A 12,532-nucleotide genomic window follows, 5' to 3' on the forward strand; every position below is an offset into this window, starting at 1 on the left:
AGGCGGCAGGTGGAGTTCCAGCCACCTGCTGACCCCGAGGTAGGCATGCGGGAGAAGGGGGCCCATAAGTCTATCTACTCAGGATAGAAGAGCCAGGGCATGAAGTTCCCTGACCAGCAGATCTCAAACTTGGATGGGACTCAGGGCCGCCTGGAGAGCTTTTCTACAACCCCAGGACAGTTTAGCTTTGGTTCAGCGGGTCCGGCTTGGCCGTGCCAACAAGCTCCTAGTACAGGGACGCGCGCCCAGAACCACACTCTAACGTCTGGGCCAAGAAGGTGAGGCGGCCATGGGACCGATTCCGTTATAATAGCCATCTTTATTTGTAAAAATCCAGATATAAAATGTATTCTTTCAGTCTTTCCAAGTTTTCCTTTTTACAAAAACAAAAAGGCACATAAAAACCTTCCCCGCTGTCATTCCTGTAGACGATGTTTGTCAGGCAGCCCTCCCCCCACCCCCCCCCGTATAGCTACATGCTTCATTCCGGGACGTCTTGCTTCCCCCACATGCTTCGGTGCTTTCCTACCAGGGTAGAGTTCCGAATTCAAAGACTGAAGGACACAAAGAGGGCGTGGGGGGGTGCAGAGTGCGTGGTATGATGTTCCACGGCGTGCAGGACACGGGGAGGGCCTAATAGTAGGTTTCCTTCTCTACCCAACCTGGAGGCAACAAAGAGACACAAGACACGCTGCAGTGAGTCCTGGCTCTAGGGTATAGTGGGAGAGAGAGTGACAAGGAGTGACCTGGGGGTAGGCGGGTGACAAAGCCCAGGATCAGGGGGTGGGGGTCAACCAAATTCGGTATTAGACTTCAATTCTCTTTCTTTAAATGTTTTTAGGAAGAACATGTTAATTGGGAAGATGGTTTAGATTTCTGCCCAGGTTTCCACTGGATTGTGTTTGGTTTGTAGTCTAAAATACGATCGGTTCTGAAACCTTAATGGAGATCATTGGTCTCAAGATGGAACTACAGCTTGGGGCAGTTGACGGCTGGTCCAATGGCCAGGGCCAACCCCGGGTCATGGAGGGAGCCCAGACACTTCAGAGGAGATAGAATCCCCAGAAATCCCGCCTCTCCCACGCCCCCGCCAAAGCTAAAATGAAATTACCGCCAGGGCGTCGCCTGATGATGAGCTTTCGGACTTCGTCATACACGAAGATGAGAAGAGAGTAGGGGAAGGCACAGAACCACCAGGTAGGTCTGAAAATAGAATCAGGTACTAATTTACACACACACACACATCAGAGGAAAAAGAACCACACATCACTCCTGACGGTGGAACAGCCTGGAAGGAGGAGGAGCCAAGTACGGTCAAGGTTAACTAATGAGCCATTAGCATAGAACACACAGAAAGCTCTTAAGAACAGAATGCTGCTCCCTGTGCTCAGGGCCTGGAGAGGCTGAGGAAACCAGACTGCAGGCTTTATGAGGGAATCCCCTTTTACAAGTTTTGGTTTGTAGAGAGAGTTGAGATTTTCTGTTGACCATCCCCCAGCAAATGGACATTTCCTCTCTTCCCCTTTCTACAAGTGTTTAAGGAACTTAAAGCACCTCCAGTGTGGGTCAGAACCAGTGCATCCATCCCTTGAATTCAGTCAGCAGATGTGTTGAATCCCAGTGCTGGGAAATGAAAACAGCTGAGCCCTAATGGAGAGCAGGGCTTTGGGAGCCCGGCGGCTGCTACCACATCCCCAGCCTGGAGCTAGGGGCCTGCCCCGGCTGCCCTGTCAAATGCTGTGCTTTCCTGACTACCAACTTCTGCAGTCGACAGAGGAAGGCGGACCAAGGGCAGAAGCCTGGCAATCTCCTCCTCTTCCTGGCACTACGGGTCTTCCTCCACAGCTGGGAGATGACCTCCTTTGGCTCGGCCACCCAGAGTAACTAAGCCACCTTCCTAACTGGGTAGAACCTGCTGGGAACAAACCCTCTCATCATCGCAAAAGAGGTCCCGGGGCACTACTCGATTTCAGTGAGTCTTTCTCTTTTAGAGAGCTCAGTGGCTCTCCTGGCCGCCTCTGGACAACACCATGAGCTCGAGCAGACAGAATTACACTCCGACAAGGCTTGCCCCTGCTGTATGCCAGCTCTGTGCCAGGGCCACGAAGTCAAAAAAGATGGCCCATGCCTTAAAGATTACAGTCTAGTGGGGAGTAGACAGGACCAGTAATACCAAAGAAAGGGGTGCACCTGCATGTGTCCAGGACGGCGAGGTCACGCCAGACTGACGGGGTGGGAGGGAGCATCCCTACCAAGCATGGATGCAAGGGAAGAGAAGACTAGAAAGACCGTGTGGACACTAGTGGGGCAGACCCTAGATGCCAGGCCAGCCTTGCATTGACAAAGTATCAGTGAGGCCTACGGGGCGTGGCTACTTCAGAGGCAGGATCAGGGGGAGGAGGTATCAGCTACAAGCCAGGTGGGATGGGTCTGAGCAAGTAGGGAGCCTTGTGTCATACAGGTGCCCCATTCTGTGCCTGAGCATCTTTTAATCACATGCAGCTGCTTAACCTCAACCAGTTAGTGGACCCCACCAAACCCCATTTCAAAAAGCTACCAAAATTTGCACTTCTGATAAACCTGAATTTTTCACGTACAGGGTTTTACCACACAGTCCTTCACTGTGTTTTAAAGAGGCCAGTTGGATTCCGAGCAAAGACAAGAGTGGTCAGCTTTCTTGGGTCTATTCCACCCCTGACTGACCTCAAGCCTGCTTCTCCCACCTCCTTCCTTGGAAGGCAGATTGAGAGGGGATTGAGAGGCCCACAACGGTGGGGGCCTGTGATGGGAGCACACAGGGGCTAGGGCAGCATATCAAGATCTCAACCTGTTCCCCAATCCCCAGGGTCCATCTGGTCTACCGCTCATGACAACTGGACCATTGTGAGCACTCACATGGTTGGCTGGTAAGCAGCCTGGTACTGGAGGCTGTTTAGCCGAAGCCTGAGCCCCGGCCAGTCACTCCTAGTTTCCAGTCCAGAGGAACTGATATGTGCCCCCCACCCCCGCAGTTCCTAAAGATAACCGGCCGGCACATGTCACAAGGGAAAACACTCCGTATCTACCTCTCACTTCGTGGGCCTGGAAGAGGAGCAACTTACTTGAGGGGGTACATCCTCAGGGCAACGCCCATCCCAGGGCAGTAGGAAAGGAACGCAGCAAGGGCTGTCTCTTCAAAGAGGCCAAATATTAAGATCTTGTTCCTAAAATCAAGGGGAGAAAAAGCTGAAGGATGCAAACAGAAGTTAGACTTCGAAGGCCACGCGGGAAATGGCAGATCAACGTCTGTGTGTTGGTTGTACTCAGGAACTTGAGGGCAGATGGAAAAGAAACAAGGAGAATCACCTCTTGCTTCCTAAATCTGCTCCAGAAGCGAGATTAAGAAACCCACCCACGTGCTGGGTGCCGGGGTTTTGCGGCATTCAGAACCCCCAGGCCCCTGTGTGAGGGCCCCGAGCGCTCTCTACTCACTTCATCCCCTGCTGGAAGACGGAGTTCCTCCGGGTCTTACAGATGACCAGGTCGGCCCACTGCACCACCACGATGCTGACGAAGAAGGCCGTGTGGCACGTGAACTCCACGATTTTCCTCTGTTCGTACGTCTGGGACACAAAGGGCAGACAAGGTGAGCCCAGCTCGTGGCGTGCATGGCCGGGGGGGCTGGAGGAGCTCCCATGGCCAGGCCCTCGCTCACCCACTGCTGCCCGTAGCTGTCCTCCACATCGTTGACCCAGCGGTCATCCCACTCCACGCGGAGCCCCAGCAGGTGGGTTGGCAGGAAGCCGTTCTCAGCCAGGATCACAAAGTAAGTGAAGAAGCCTCCCAGGGCCTGGATCATACCTGCCAGTGCGGGAGAGACCCTTTGAGCCTGGTCCGAGGGCGTCTTTGTCACTGGCTGAGCGATGACAGGGAGGACTGCTGGGACACACCCCTCACCCCACGCCCTCTTCTCTTTTCGAGTCACTTTAAACGAAGACCCACAGGCCTTGTTCAGAAAGGTCCCACCGCAGTGCCTAGATCACCTGCCTCGACCAGGGCACAGCCTCTAAGGGAAAGATGCTTCCCTATTTTTTAATCTCTGATACACAGATGCTTTTTTTCTCCCATCTTTGAAATAGTGAACCCCCGGGGCCCTTTCTGACCCAACCCTCCCTCCTTCCCTGTCAGGACCCAGCTCTTCTACCCTGGCATTAAATCCCACCACACTAGTCTGAATTCCTTAGGGCAGGTTTGCTCCAGGGCCTCCTTAACATGAGGCCTCCGAGAGCACATGTTAGCTCCACGGCTAGAGTAGAACTCAAGCCCTGGGGGTGTGGGGTCACCCTGTGGTGGTGACCTGCCAGTGAAACCTCCAAGCTCCTGTGATTCTTCCAAAGCTTAACTCTCTATCCAAATTAGTGGCCAGTGCTCCGTACCCCCAGGGAAAGCTACCTCTGAGTGAACCGTGCCTGGCGATCAGAGGGACAGTCTAAAGAGCCAATGTTTCCCCTAAGAAATAACTGGGCAGGGATGCCTGGGTGGCTCAGTCGGTTAAGCGTCCGACTTTGGCTCAGGTGATGATCTCACAGTTCCTGGGTTCAAGCCCCACATCAGGCTCTGTGTTGACAGCTAGCTCAGAGCCTGGAGCCAGATTCAGATTCTGTATCTCCCTCTCTCTTACCCTCCCCTGCTCAAGCTGTCTCTCTCTCTCCGAAATAAATGAAATTTAAAAAAAAAAGAAGTGACTGGGCAGACGAAAGAAGATTTCTTCTCACTCAAGAGAATCTTGGACAAAACTCCCCCGAGTCTCATGCTATACGTCCTGGCTCCAGCTAGAGCTGAAGCCTCTGAAACCAAGCGGAGGTGAGGCCGCCCTCATCCCCTGCAGATGCTTCCTGCTCAGGGCCCAGGTCAGGGGATGGTGCCTCACCAATCTGCCCGTAGGCCATGCTGATCAGCCGCTCGTTCACAAGCTTGTCCGTCTTGGGGTTTCTGGGCTGTCTCTTCATGATGTCGCTCTCAGCTTGCTCATAAGCCAGGGAGATGGCAGGAACCTGGGGAGAGGAGGGACGAGTATAAACGTGGTCAGATCCCGGGAAGCTGACATCATGAACCTTCTGTGCCCCCTTCCCTTTTATATAACGCTATCAGACCAACAGGCGTTGACAGCTGCCTCGGAGAAGGAGCGAGAACACGGCTTCCTGGAGGCCGAGCTGTGACGCACACCGGTGTCACTGTAGAGAACCACGATGGCCCCGTGGACACCGGCAAGCAGCAGGGGGCGAGTGCGGGCCTGAGCCGTGAGAGTCACTTACCATGTCAGTGCCCAAGTCGATGCAGAGGATGGTGACGGTCCCCAGCGGTAGTGGAATGTTTGCAATAATAAATATCAGGAAAGGGGTGATCTCTGGAATGTTACTGGTTAGGGTGTAGGCAATGGATTTCTTCAAGTTATCAAAAATCAGCCGACCTAGGAATGCAAGATTTTTTTTCTTTCACTGTCCAGCTCACAGAGACAGGCAGGCTTGAACGGATACAGACGGGCCCGATCAGGAGGAGTTTTCAGCGAGCACGGCTCTCACCTTCTTCAACTCCAGTCACGATGGACGCAAAGTTGTCATCCAGCAGAATCATGTCAGCAGCCTGCTTAGACACATCGGAGCCAGCAATCCCCATGGCAACACCAATGTCTGCCTTTTTCAAGGCTGGAGAGTCGTTCACACCATCGCCAGTCACGGCCACGATAGCCCCCTGTCAGGAGAAGGGGGATGGGTAAGAGCCACACGGTCCAGGGATGGATGTACATGAGGCACGTGCCTCTGCTTACCTCTCCACACTAGACTTTCCTGCTGCAACTCTCCGCGGGCTCAGCCCTGGAAGCACCTCAGCCCCTCCTCGACAAGAGAACTGAGGCATGATGACAAATATGTCCCCTCACGTCCCCAAAACCAACACAGCTCCTCAAAGGCATGACCTTGGGCAGCAGATGCCTGGAAAACCACCCTATTCCTTTACATGTCCTTTAAGGCATGGATGAGAGTTTCTCCTGGCCATTCACATCCCCGGTGTGCACATGAGGAGCCTGTACTACTCTTCCAGACCGGTGTGGGGGGCTCAGACTCGGGGCTGCAGTGGAGACATGTGTTGGCAAGTGCATGGCTCTAACAAGCCGATATCTGGAGCCATGCCTGGTGCGTATATGGGGAGTCTGAGGAAAGCCGGGCCATGCTTCTACCACCACTGTGCTGTTTTCACTGGCACTGCCATCATGGAGGCCAGAGCCCGGCCCTGGCTGCCCACGAACCTGTCTCTGGCAGCCTTCCACGATGATAAGCTTCTGCTGCGGCGAGGTCCTGGCGAACACAATCTCTGTGTGGTACTTCAGAATGTCGTCTAGCTGCTCGGAGGTCATGTCCTTCAGGTCGCTTCCGTGCACCACGCAGGCCTTAGCATCCCTGCAATCAGGATCGGAGAAGAGGTCACCCATTGCTTCACCAACAGGATGCTCATCGCCCAGAGGGGATGTTCTACTATGCGGGACACTTTGTGAATAGCCTAAAGCCAGAGGGCATTTCCCCACCACGTAAAAGCTATCACCTGTGTGGCATCCTGCAGGTTACAAAGTATTGTCCTAGCTCTCCCTTCAAGATTCACAGCCACCTGGGGGGCAGCCTGCCATTTTCCTGCTCTTTACAGAAGACACACTGACATACTGTGACCAAATGCTGGATGGTGGAGCAAACCCTCTAATAGCCCCGATGTAGGTAAAGGGGTCCTAAACCTTAATAAAACATCAAAACAATACTGCTTTATCTCCTATCTATTTTACTTTACTGCCCAGATCCTCCATTCTTGGCCTGACCACCTGGACAAGCTGAGTGTGGCCCTAGAAACTGGTGTGCTACTAGGTCTCAGTGGTACAGATCTGCGGTTTACAGGACATCGGAAGCCTGACTGCAGACCATGCTTCAGGACACAGACTCAACTTCCCTGTTCTGCAAAGTGGGAATGATACCTACCTACCTTAATACATCACAGGGTCAAGTGCTTAGAACAGAAAGCACCACTTAAGTGTTGGCTTTCAGGACTTGTTGCTCTCGGGCGGGGGCGGGGGGGGGGGAACCCTCCCCTGGAAGGACAAGGAGGCCTTCTGGAACTGGAGGAGCAATCGCTATTCAAACCGTTATAGCCCCATGCTGGGGATTCCCAACTACCGGCATGTGCACATGCGAGGCAGACCGGGCTTCGAGCTTCGGGCCTTACCTGGGGTTCACCTGGCTCACTGGGATATTGAGGCGGGCCGCAATGTCTTCTACGGTCTCGTTGCCTTCTGAGATGATGCCCACACCTTTGGCAATGGCTTTGGCTGTGATCGGGTGGTCTCCGGTGACCATGATGACCTGAACAAGGACCAGGACAATTTATTAGCTGCAGCTGCCAAGCAAAACGACCTTAAAGAGAGCCTTCCGTAAGTAGGCAAGAGGAAATATTAAGCATTACTCCTCTTGGAATATCAGAAGGAAGGAGCACAAACTTAGACGGATAAACACGGACTAACCAAAAATATAAACGCAAACATGTGTTTACAGAAAACACACAGCAATAACCAAGATTTAAGCTTGGTATGTCTTCACGTAGGATACACTGAATCTACTTTTCCTTTGTACAGTCACATAAAAAACCTAAACGCATTAAAACCAGCCAAATAAAAAAAAAATAAAAACCTGATGCTGACTGGACTACAGGCAAAGGTGCCAAATATTGCTGGTCGGCACACCCAAACCGGGCCAATTCGGGAGAGAGCATAGATATGTACAAAGAATTCAAAATGGCAACTGCTCTTTTCTGACCTAATGATGCCATTCAGAAAAATACACTTGACCATGTAGCTGGAGTCATGAGGGGAGTCACTTCTACAAAGCTTCGCAGGCCGGTCGCACTAACGAGGATGACACAGTGCAGACTAAGCAGACAGCTGGCACCAAGGGAGACCTCGCACCCCAGATTGGTGCACCCAATGTTCCGTGACTTAAAAAGCTACAGAGGATGCCCAACACTGGTTAAAAAGCCAGTTAACTGAAAGCAGAGAAGACAGGCCGTGCACCGCAAGTATTTCACAACGTGAAACCTTACTAAGTCATCTGCTCTCTGCAAATATCGTTATGCTTCCACTCCTTTTGCCCAAAACGCATGTTTTTCTTTTAAATCCCCCATCTGCTGAGTATCCTGTTTTAAAACAACTTGGCCCTTTCTGGTGATAACTGAGGTATTGGAGATAAGAAACGCCTCCGCCAGGTGAGGGGTCGAACTGGCCGCGTGGCGCCCACAGGACGAAGCAGGGGGCCCTAAAACCCCAAGAGCTGAGGCCAAGGAGGGGCCCCGGGCCCCACCTTAATTCCAGCACTCCGGCATTTGCCCACGGCGTCAGGGACGGCAGCCCGCGGAGGATCAATCATGGAGATGAGCCCCACGAAGCAAAGGTTTTCAACAGGGAAATTCACATCATCGGTGTCAAACTGGAAGCCTTCAGGAAACTGTTCATCCGGCAGGTTAAGGTGGCAGAAACCTGCAGGGAGAGCAGGGGGGTCCGTGAGGAACTGGGGGCGGCACATGACGACGGTCTGCCTCTGGCTCCAGAGGTAGTGGGGATACTTCTTAAACATCTAGCTTTATTAACAGAACGAGGCTTTTGTTAACATTTAGGAACAATCTGCAGTTGCCGGAAGAAAAAACATGGGAGTGACAGAATCCCTCACCAAGCCTCAAAGGAGGAGGCATTGACCAAGGTGGAGAAGACAGGTGAGCCTAGGATTTCAGGGTTCTAGACCTGCTCGCTCAGGTACTTAGATTTGGCAAATCACGCAGTTATTCGTCTCTGCTTCCTTCTGAAAACAATTTTTTTTTTTGTTAATGTTTATTTGCTTTTGAGAATGAGAGACAGAACATGAGCTGGGGAGGGAGACACAGAATCGGAAGCAGGCTCCAGGCTCTGAGCTGTCAGCACAGAGCCCGACGCGGGGGACGAACTCACGGATCGTGAGATCATAACCTGAGCCGAAGTCGATACCTAACCGACAGAGCCACTCACATGCCCCATTTGCTTCCCTGTTCAGAAAAAAGAATCGGGCCCACATGTCTGCTCAGTATTCCTTTGGCATGACTGAGCAGCAGCGAGCGCCACCACGTAAGCTACTTTGAGAAGAAACAGAAGTCCGGCACCTTCTACCCGAGGGGCTTAGCATATAGGACCTTTACCACAGGGATCAGGGCATTCAAGACCTTCTTGCAACGCTGTCTGAGGGTTAAGTGGTAGGAGGCGGCACCTGGGTCCAGAGAGAACCAAAGCCTTCTACTTTGGGCTGGGAGGATGGGAAACGACATTCACGGTGGTTTTTCCATGGCCCTTAAGACGGACTCCTCAAAACTCGCTGAATGGGAAGGTATGAACCAGAGTACGGAACTAGGCAATCGGATCTGAGTCACTAAGCTGAGGCGAAAAGGAACAGTTACAGAACGAATGTTCTTCTGTCCAGCTCCAAAATATCACAACGGCCACCGTTACAGTTACATTATACAATCAGTGACCTGTACTTCTCATCTGTACCCGCTGTGATATGCTGGAAGTACAGGCAGCGTCCTACGTGACAAGTTTACCGTTAATCTAATTTGTGAGCTGATGCAGAAGGCGGGGTGTAAACGCACAGCCATTCCGTGCCAGGCAGGAAATGGTTTTACCCTGGAAGCCCTGGGAATTAATTTTCATTTCACTAAGTGTGTAGGTCAGGGTCATGACAACAAATGTTTGCTAATGCAGCTCTTCTCCCCTGTTCCTCCACCCGCCCAGGGAAACCGAACTAACCAGCAGGAAACCCAAGGTGTTAAGTACAGATCAGAAGCAACCGGGTGAAACTTGGTGCTCAGAGGCCCAGCACACCAAACGCTTCTCCAGCAGAGCCCTTACAGGGGCAGATGGCAGAGGAGGATCCCTCCCGGAAGGCTCTGGGGAGGTGAGCACGACAGCATGCAGGCGTGGAGGGGACCGGCGGCCGCACGGCCAGCTGCCCGCACACGTACCCAGCACCCGCTCTCCGAGGCCGCCCAGCTCCAGGTAGGCGTTCTGGAAGGCGTCCTTCAGCTCCTCGTCCAGGGACTGCTCCTTGCCGTGCAGGAGGATGGAGCTGCAGCGGTCCAGGATCCTCTCGGGGGCGCCCTTCATCACCAGCAGGTGCCGGGACTCAGACGTGTTGGGGTTCTTGTGGATGGACAGCTGTGATGGATGAGGGGGACGTGAATGTTGGGGGCCAGGCCCCAGTGCGGAGCGGGCTCCCTTACTACTTGGTACTGGTCACGAGAGTCACACAAGGTGTCGTATTGGTGAGTTTTGGGGCCTCACACCTTGTAGCCTGCTTTGAATGCTACCCCAAAAATCATAGTGTTCTAGCCCTACCCCTGGCACGGGGCCACATCTAAAGCATTCCTGAAGGGACAGTGCCACCAACATGAGGAGCACATCCTTGGACACCTAGCCCCTCCCCCCACACCCACTCCAACCATTAGTGAGTACCCCGGGGGGCCCACACATTCTAGAGAGGCTTCCTTTAGCTTCCTGATAGGCAAAGAGATTGGGACTTTCTATACATTAGTCTAGGGTAAACCATAAAGCTTTCATAAAGTTTGGATAGTCCAGCTTTAGGAAGCACTTGAGCTTGTAACATTTCAGAAAGGTCCAACAAATAGCCCTCCTTCGAGTTTCCGAGCCCCCCCTCCCCTGCACCGCTGCCAGGTGACCTGGTACTTGTTGGTGGAGTTGAAGGGGATCTCCACGATCTTGGCGTGTCGGTCTCTCATCTCCTTCACAGAGCCACAGCACAGCTCAATGCATTTCAGGAGCGCGGACTCTGAGGCGTCGCCCGCGACGGCCCGCTATGAACACAGACGTCGTGGTTAGCCAGGAACACATCCCCCAGGCAGCACTGCAGACTCAGAAGTGACCCAGATGTACTGTGATCTCGTCGCAAGCAGAGAAGCAGCGCTGTTGGCAGGGGCAGGGCCCCCTTTGCTCAGGCCCACAGCCAGTCACAGTCCTTCAGACACACACCCTAGGCACCCCCTGAAGCCCTCCCTCCCCACCCTAAATCCGGCTGCTGGTAGATGAGGGGTGCCCTGGGGAGGACCATCCCACACTCTTCCATCCCACTCTAGCCTTTCTTATCTTCCCTGTGGCAAAACTCAAAGCCACCACTATTCCCAAACACACAGTTCTGCTTATGAATCTGAAAATACCTAGTGAGAATCCCAATATTTATAGCACCTCCAACATAAAGGAAAATCCCTCAGGTGGATTCCCGGGACTGGGGGCCAACAGTCTGTGTCAAGGGCAAAAGGGAGAGCCTTAAACAGAATCTAATTGTGCAAAATTATCTGGGCCTGCATGGTGTGAACTGAAAGCTATTATTAGCTCCCACAGTCCTATAATCAGTGAACATCTTAAGTTCAAGCCCACACTTGAAGTAACACATACTTCTATTTTGTGATGTGCTCTGACACACTTATGCTCTGACACACTAAGAACACTGGACTTGGAGCCAACTTTTACATGAATCCTTTAGAATTCTGCATGTATAGGTCTGCACGTACAGCCTCACTGAAGAAGGCAAGGTGGCCAGGTTTGGTAGGAAATGTGATAAGTGGGATCTTTTTTTTTTTTTGTTTTAAATTTTGTAACATTTATTTTTGAGAGACGGAGAGAGACGGAGAGAGACAGAGCGTGAGAGGGGGAGGGGCAGAGAGAGAGGGAGATAGAGAATCTGAAGCAGCTCCAGATTCTGAGCTGTCAGCACAAAGCCCAGCATTGGGCTCAAACTCACAGACTGTGAGATCATGACCTGACCCAAAGTTGGACGCTTAACCGACTGAGCCACCCAGGTGCCCCAGAAGTGGGATCGTTTTTAATAAAGGCCAGTTATTAAAGCAGAACAGGACTGTGTGCCTTTTGCGGGGGGTGGGCTGGGGGGCAACCCCTGAAATACTCAGAACTACACCCCGTGCTCCCTCTTCTGACACTTTTAAACTGGGAGAGATCTGATACCCATGAGGTTCCACGCTCCAAGCCTACGGCACTTCCACAGTGAGGCAGGCATCTCGAGTTCTATCCCAGGATGAACAACACCCTCCCCGCATCGCCCATTAATGCAACATCTCCTTTAAAGGACGAAGGGGTCTTAGCTTCACAGCGGAAGCCACCTCCATTCCACCCAAGGGAGCCTTATTCTCTTGGACAGCTCAGTCCCCACCCAGAAGCACCCCAGGCAGCCTCACTGGGAACAGGCGAGCCCAGGAGGGGGGCCCCGCACGCGCCTTCCTGGTCCTACCAACCCTGCGTGGCTCAGGACCTTTCGGAGACCGTGTCCCCACCAGGCAGCACAGTGAAATCGCAGCCCTTTCCCCGTTCCCATGGGTTCCATGAGGCCGAGCCTCGAGCCTTGTTCTGCTTCATCACTACGCAAGCAGAGGACGAATGAGATAAGAGAAATAGCTGAGCTATTTTAAGGAA

At 52.8% G+C, this 12,532-nt stretch overlaps 1 protein-coding gene across 1 annotated transcript in view; it reads right to left on the bottom strand.

Annotated features, from left to right (window-relative positions):
• Window positions 1-365: 365 nt before the first annotated feature.
• The window catches only part of ATP1A1 (ATPase Na+/K+ transporting subunit alpha 1), a 29,784-nt gene continuing 17,617 nt past the window's right edge, over window positions 366-12,532 (bottom strand). The window contains exons 11-23 of the mRNA XM_039242723.1: window positions 10,768-10,902; window positions 10,054-10,246; window positions 8,370-8,545; window positions 7,243-7,379; window positions 6,284-6,434; window positions 5,562-5,730; window positions 5,295-5,449; window positions 4,910-5,033; window positions 3,695-3,840; window positions 3,472-3,602; window positions 3,102-3,203; window positions 1,112-1,203; window positions 366-662 (exon numbers count right to left, since the gene is read on the bottom strand). Of these exons, the coding sequence (XP_039098654.1) occupies window positions 634-662; window positions 1,112-1,203; window positions 3,102-3,203; window positions 3,472-3,602; window positions 3,695-3,840; window positions 4,910-5,033; window positions 5,295-5,449; window positions 5,562-5,730; window positions 6,284-6,434; window positions 7,243-7,379; window positions 8,370-8,545; window positions 10,054-10,246; window positions 10,768-10,902 (1,740 nt within the window). The 3' untranslated portion in view covers window positions 366-633. The remainder of the gene's footprint in view (window positions 663-1,111; window positions 1,204-3,101; window positions 3,204-3,471; window positions 3,603-3,694; window positions 3,841-4,909; window positions 5,034-5,294; window positions 5,450-5,561; window positions 5,731-6,283; window positions 6,435-7,242; window positions 7,380-8,369; window positions 8,546-10,053; window positions 10,247-10,767; window positions 10,903-12,532) is intronic.

Source organism: Hyaena hyaena, unplaced genomic scaffold, assembly GCF_003009895.1.
Source record: "Hyaena hyaena isolate Hyena2069 unplaced genomic scaffold, ASM300989v1 scaffold_217, whole genome shotgun sequence".
Lineage (NCBI taxonomy): Eukaryota > Metazoa > Chordata > Mammalia > Carnivora > Hyaenidae > Hyaena > Hyaena hyaena.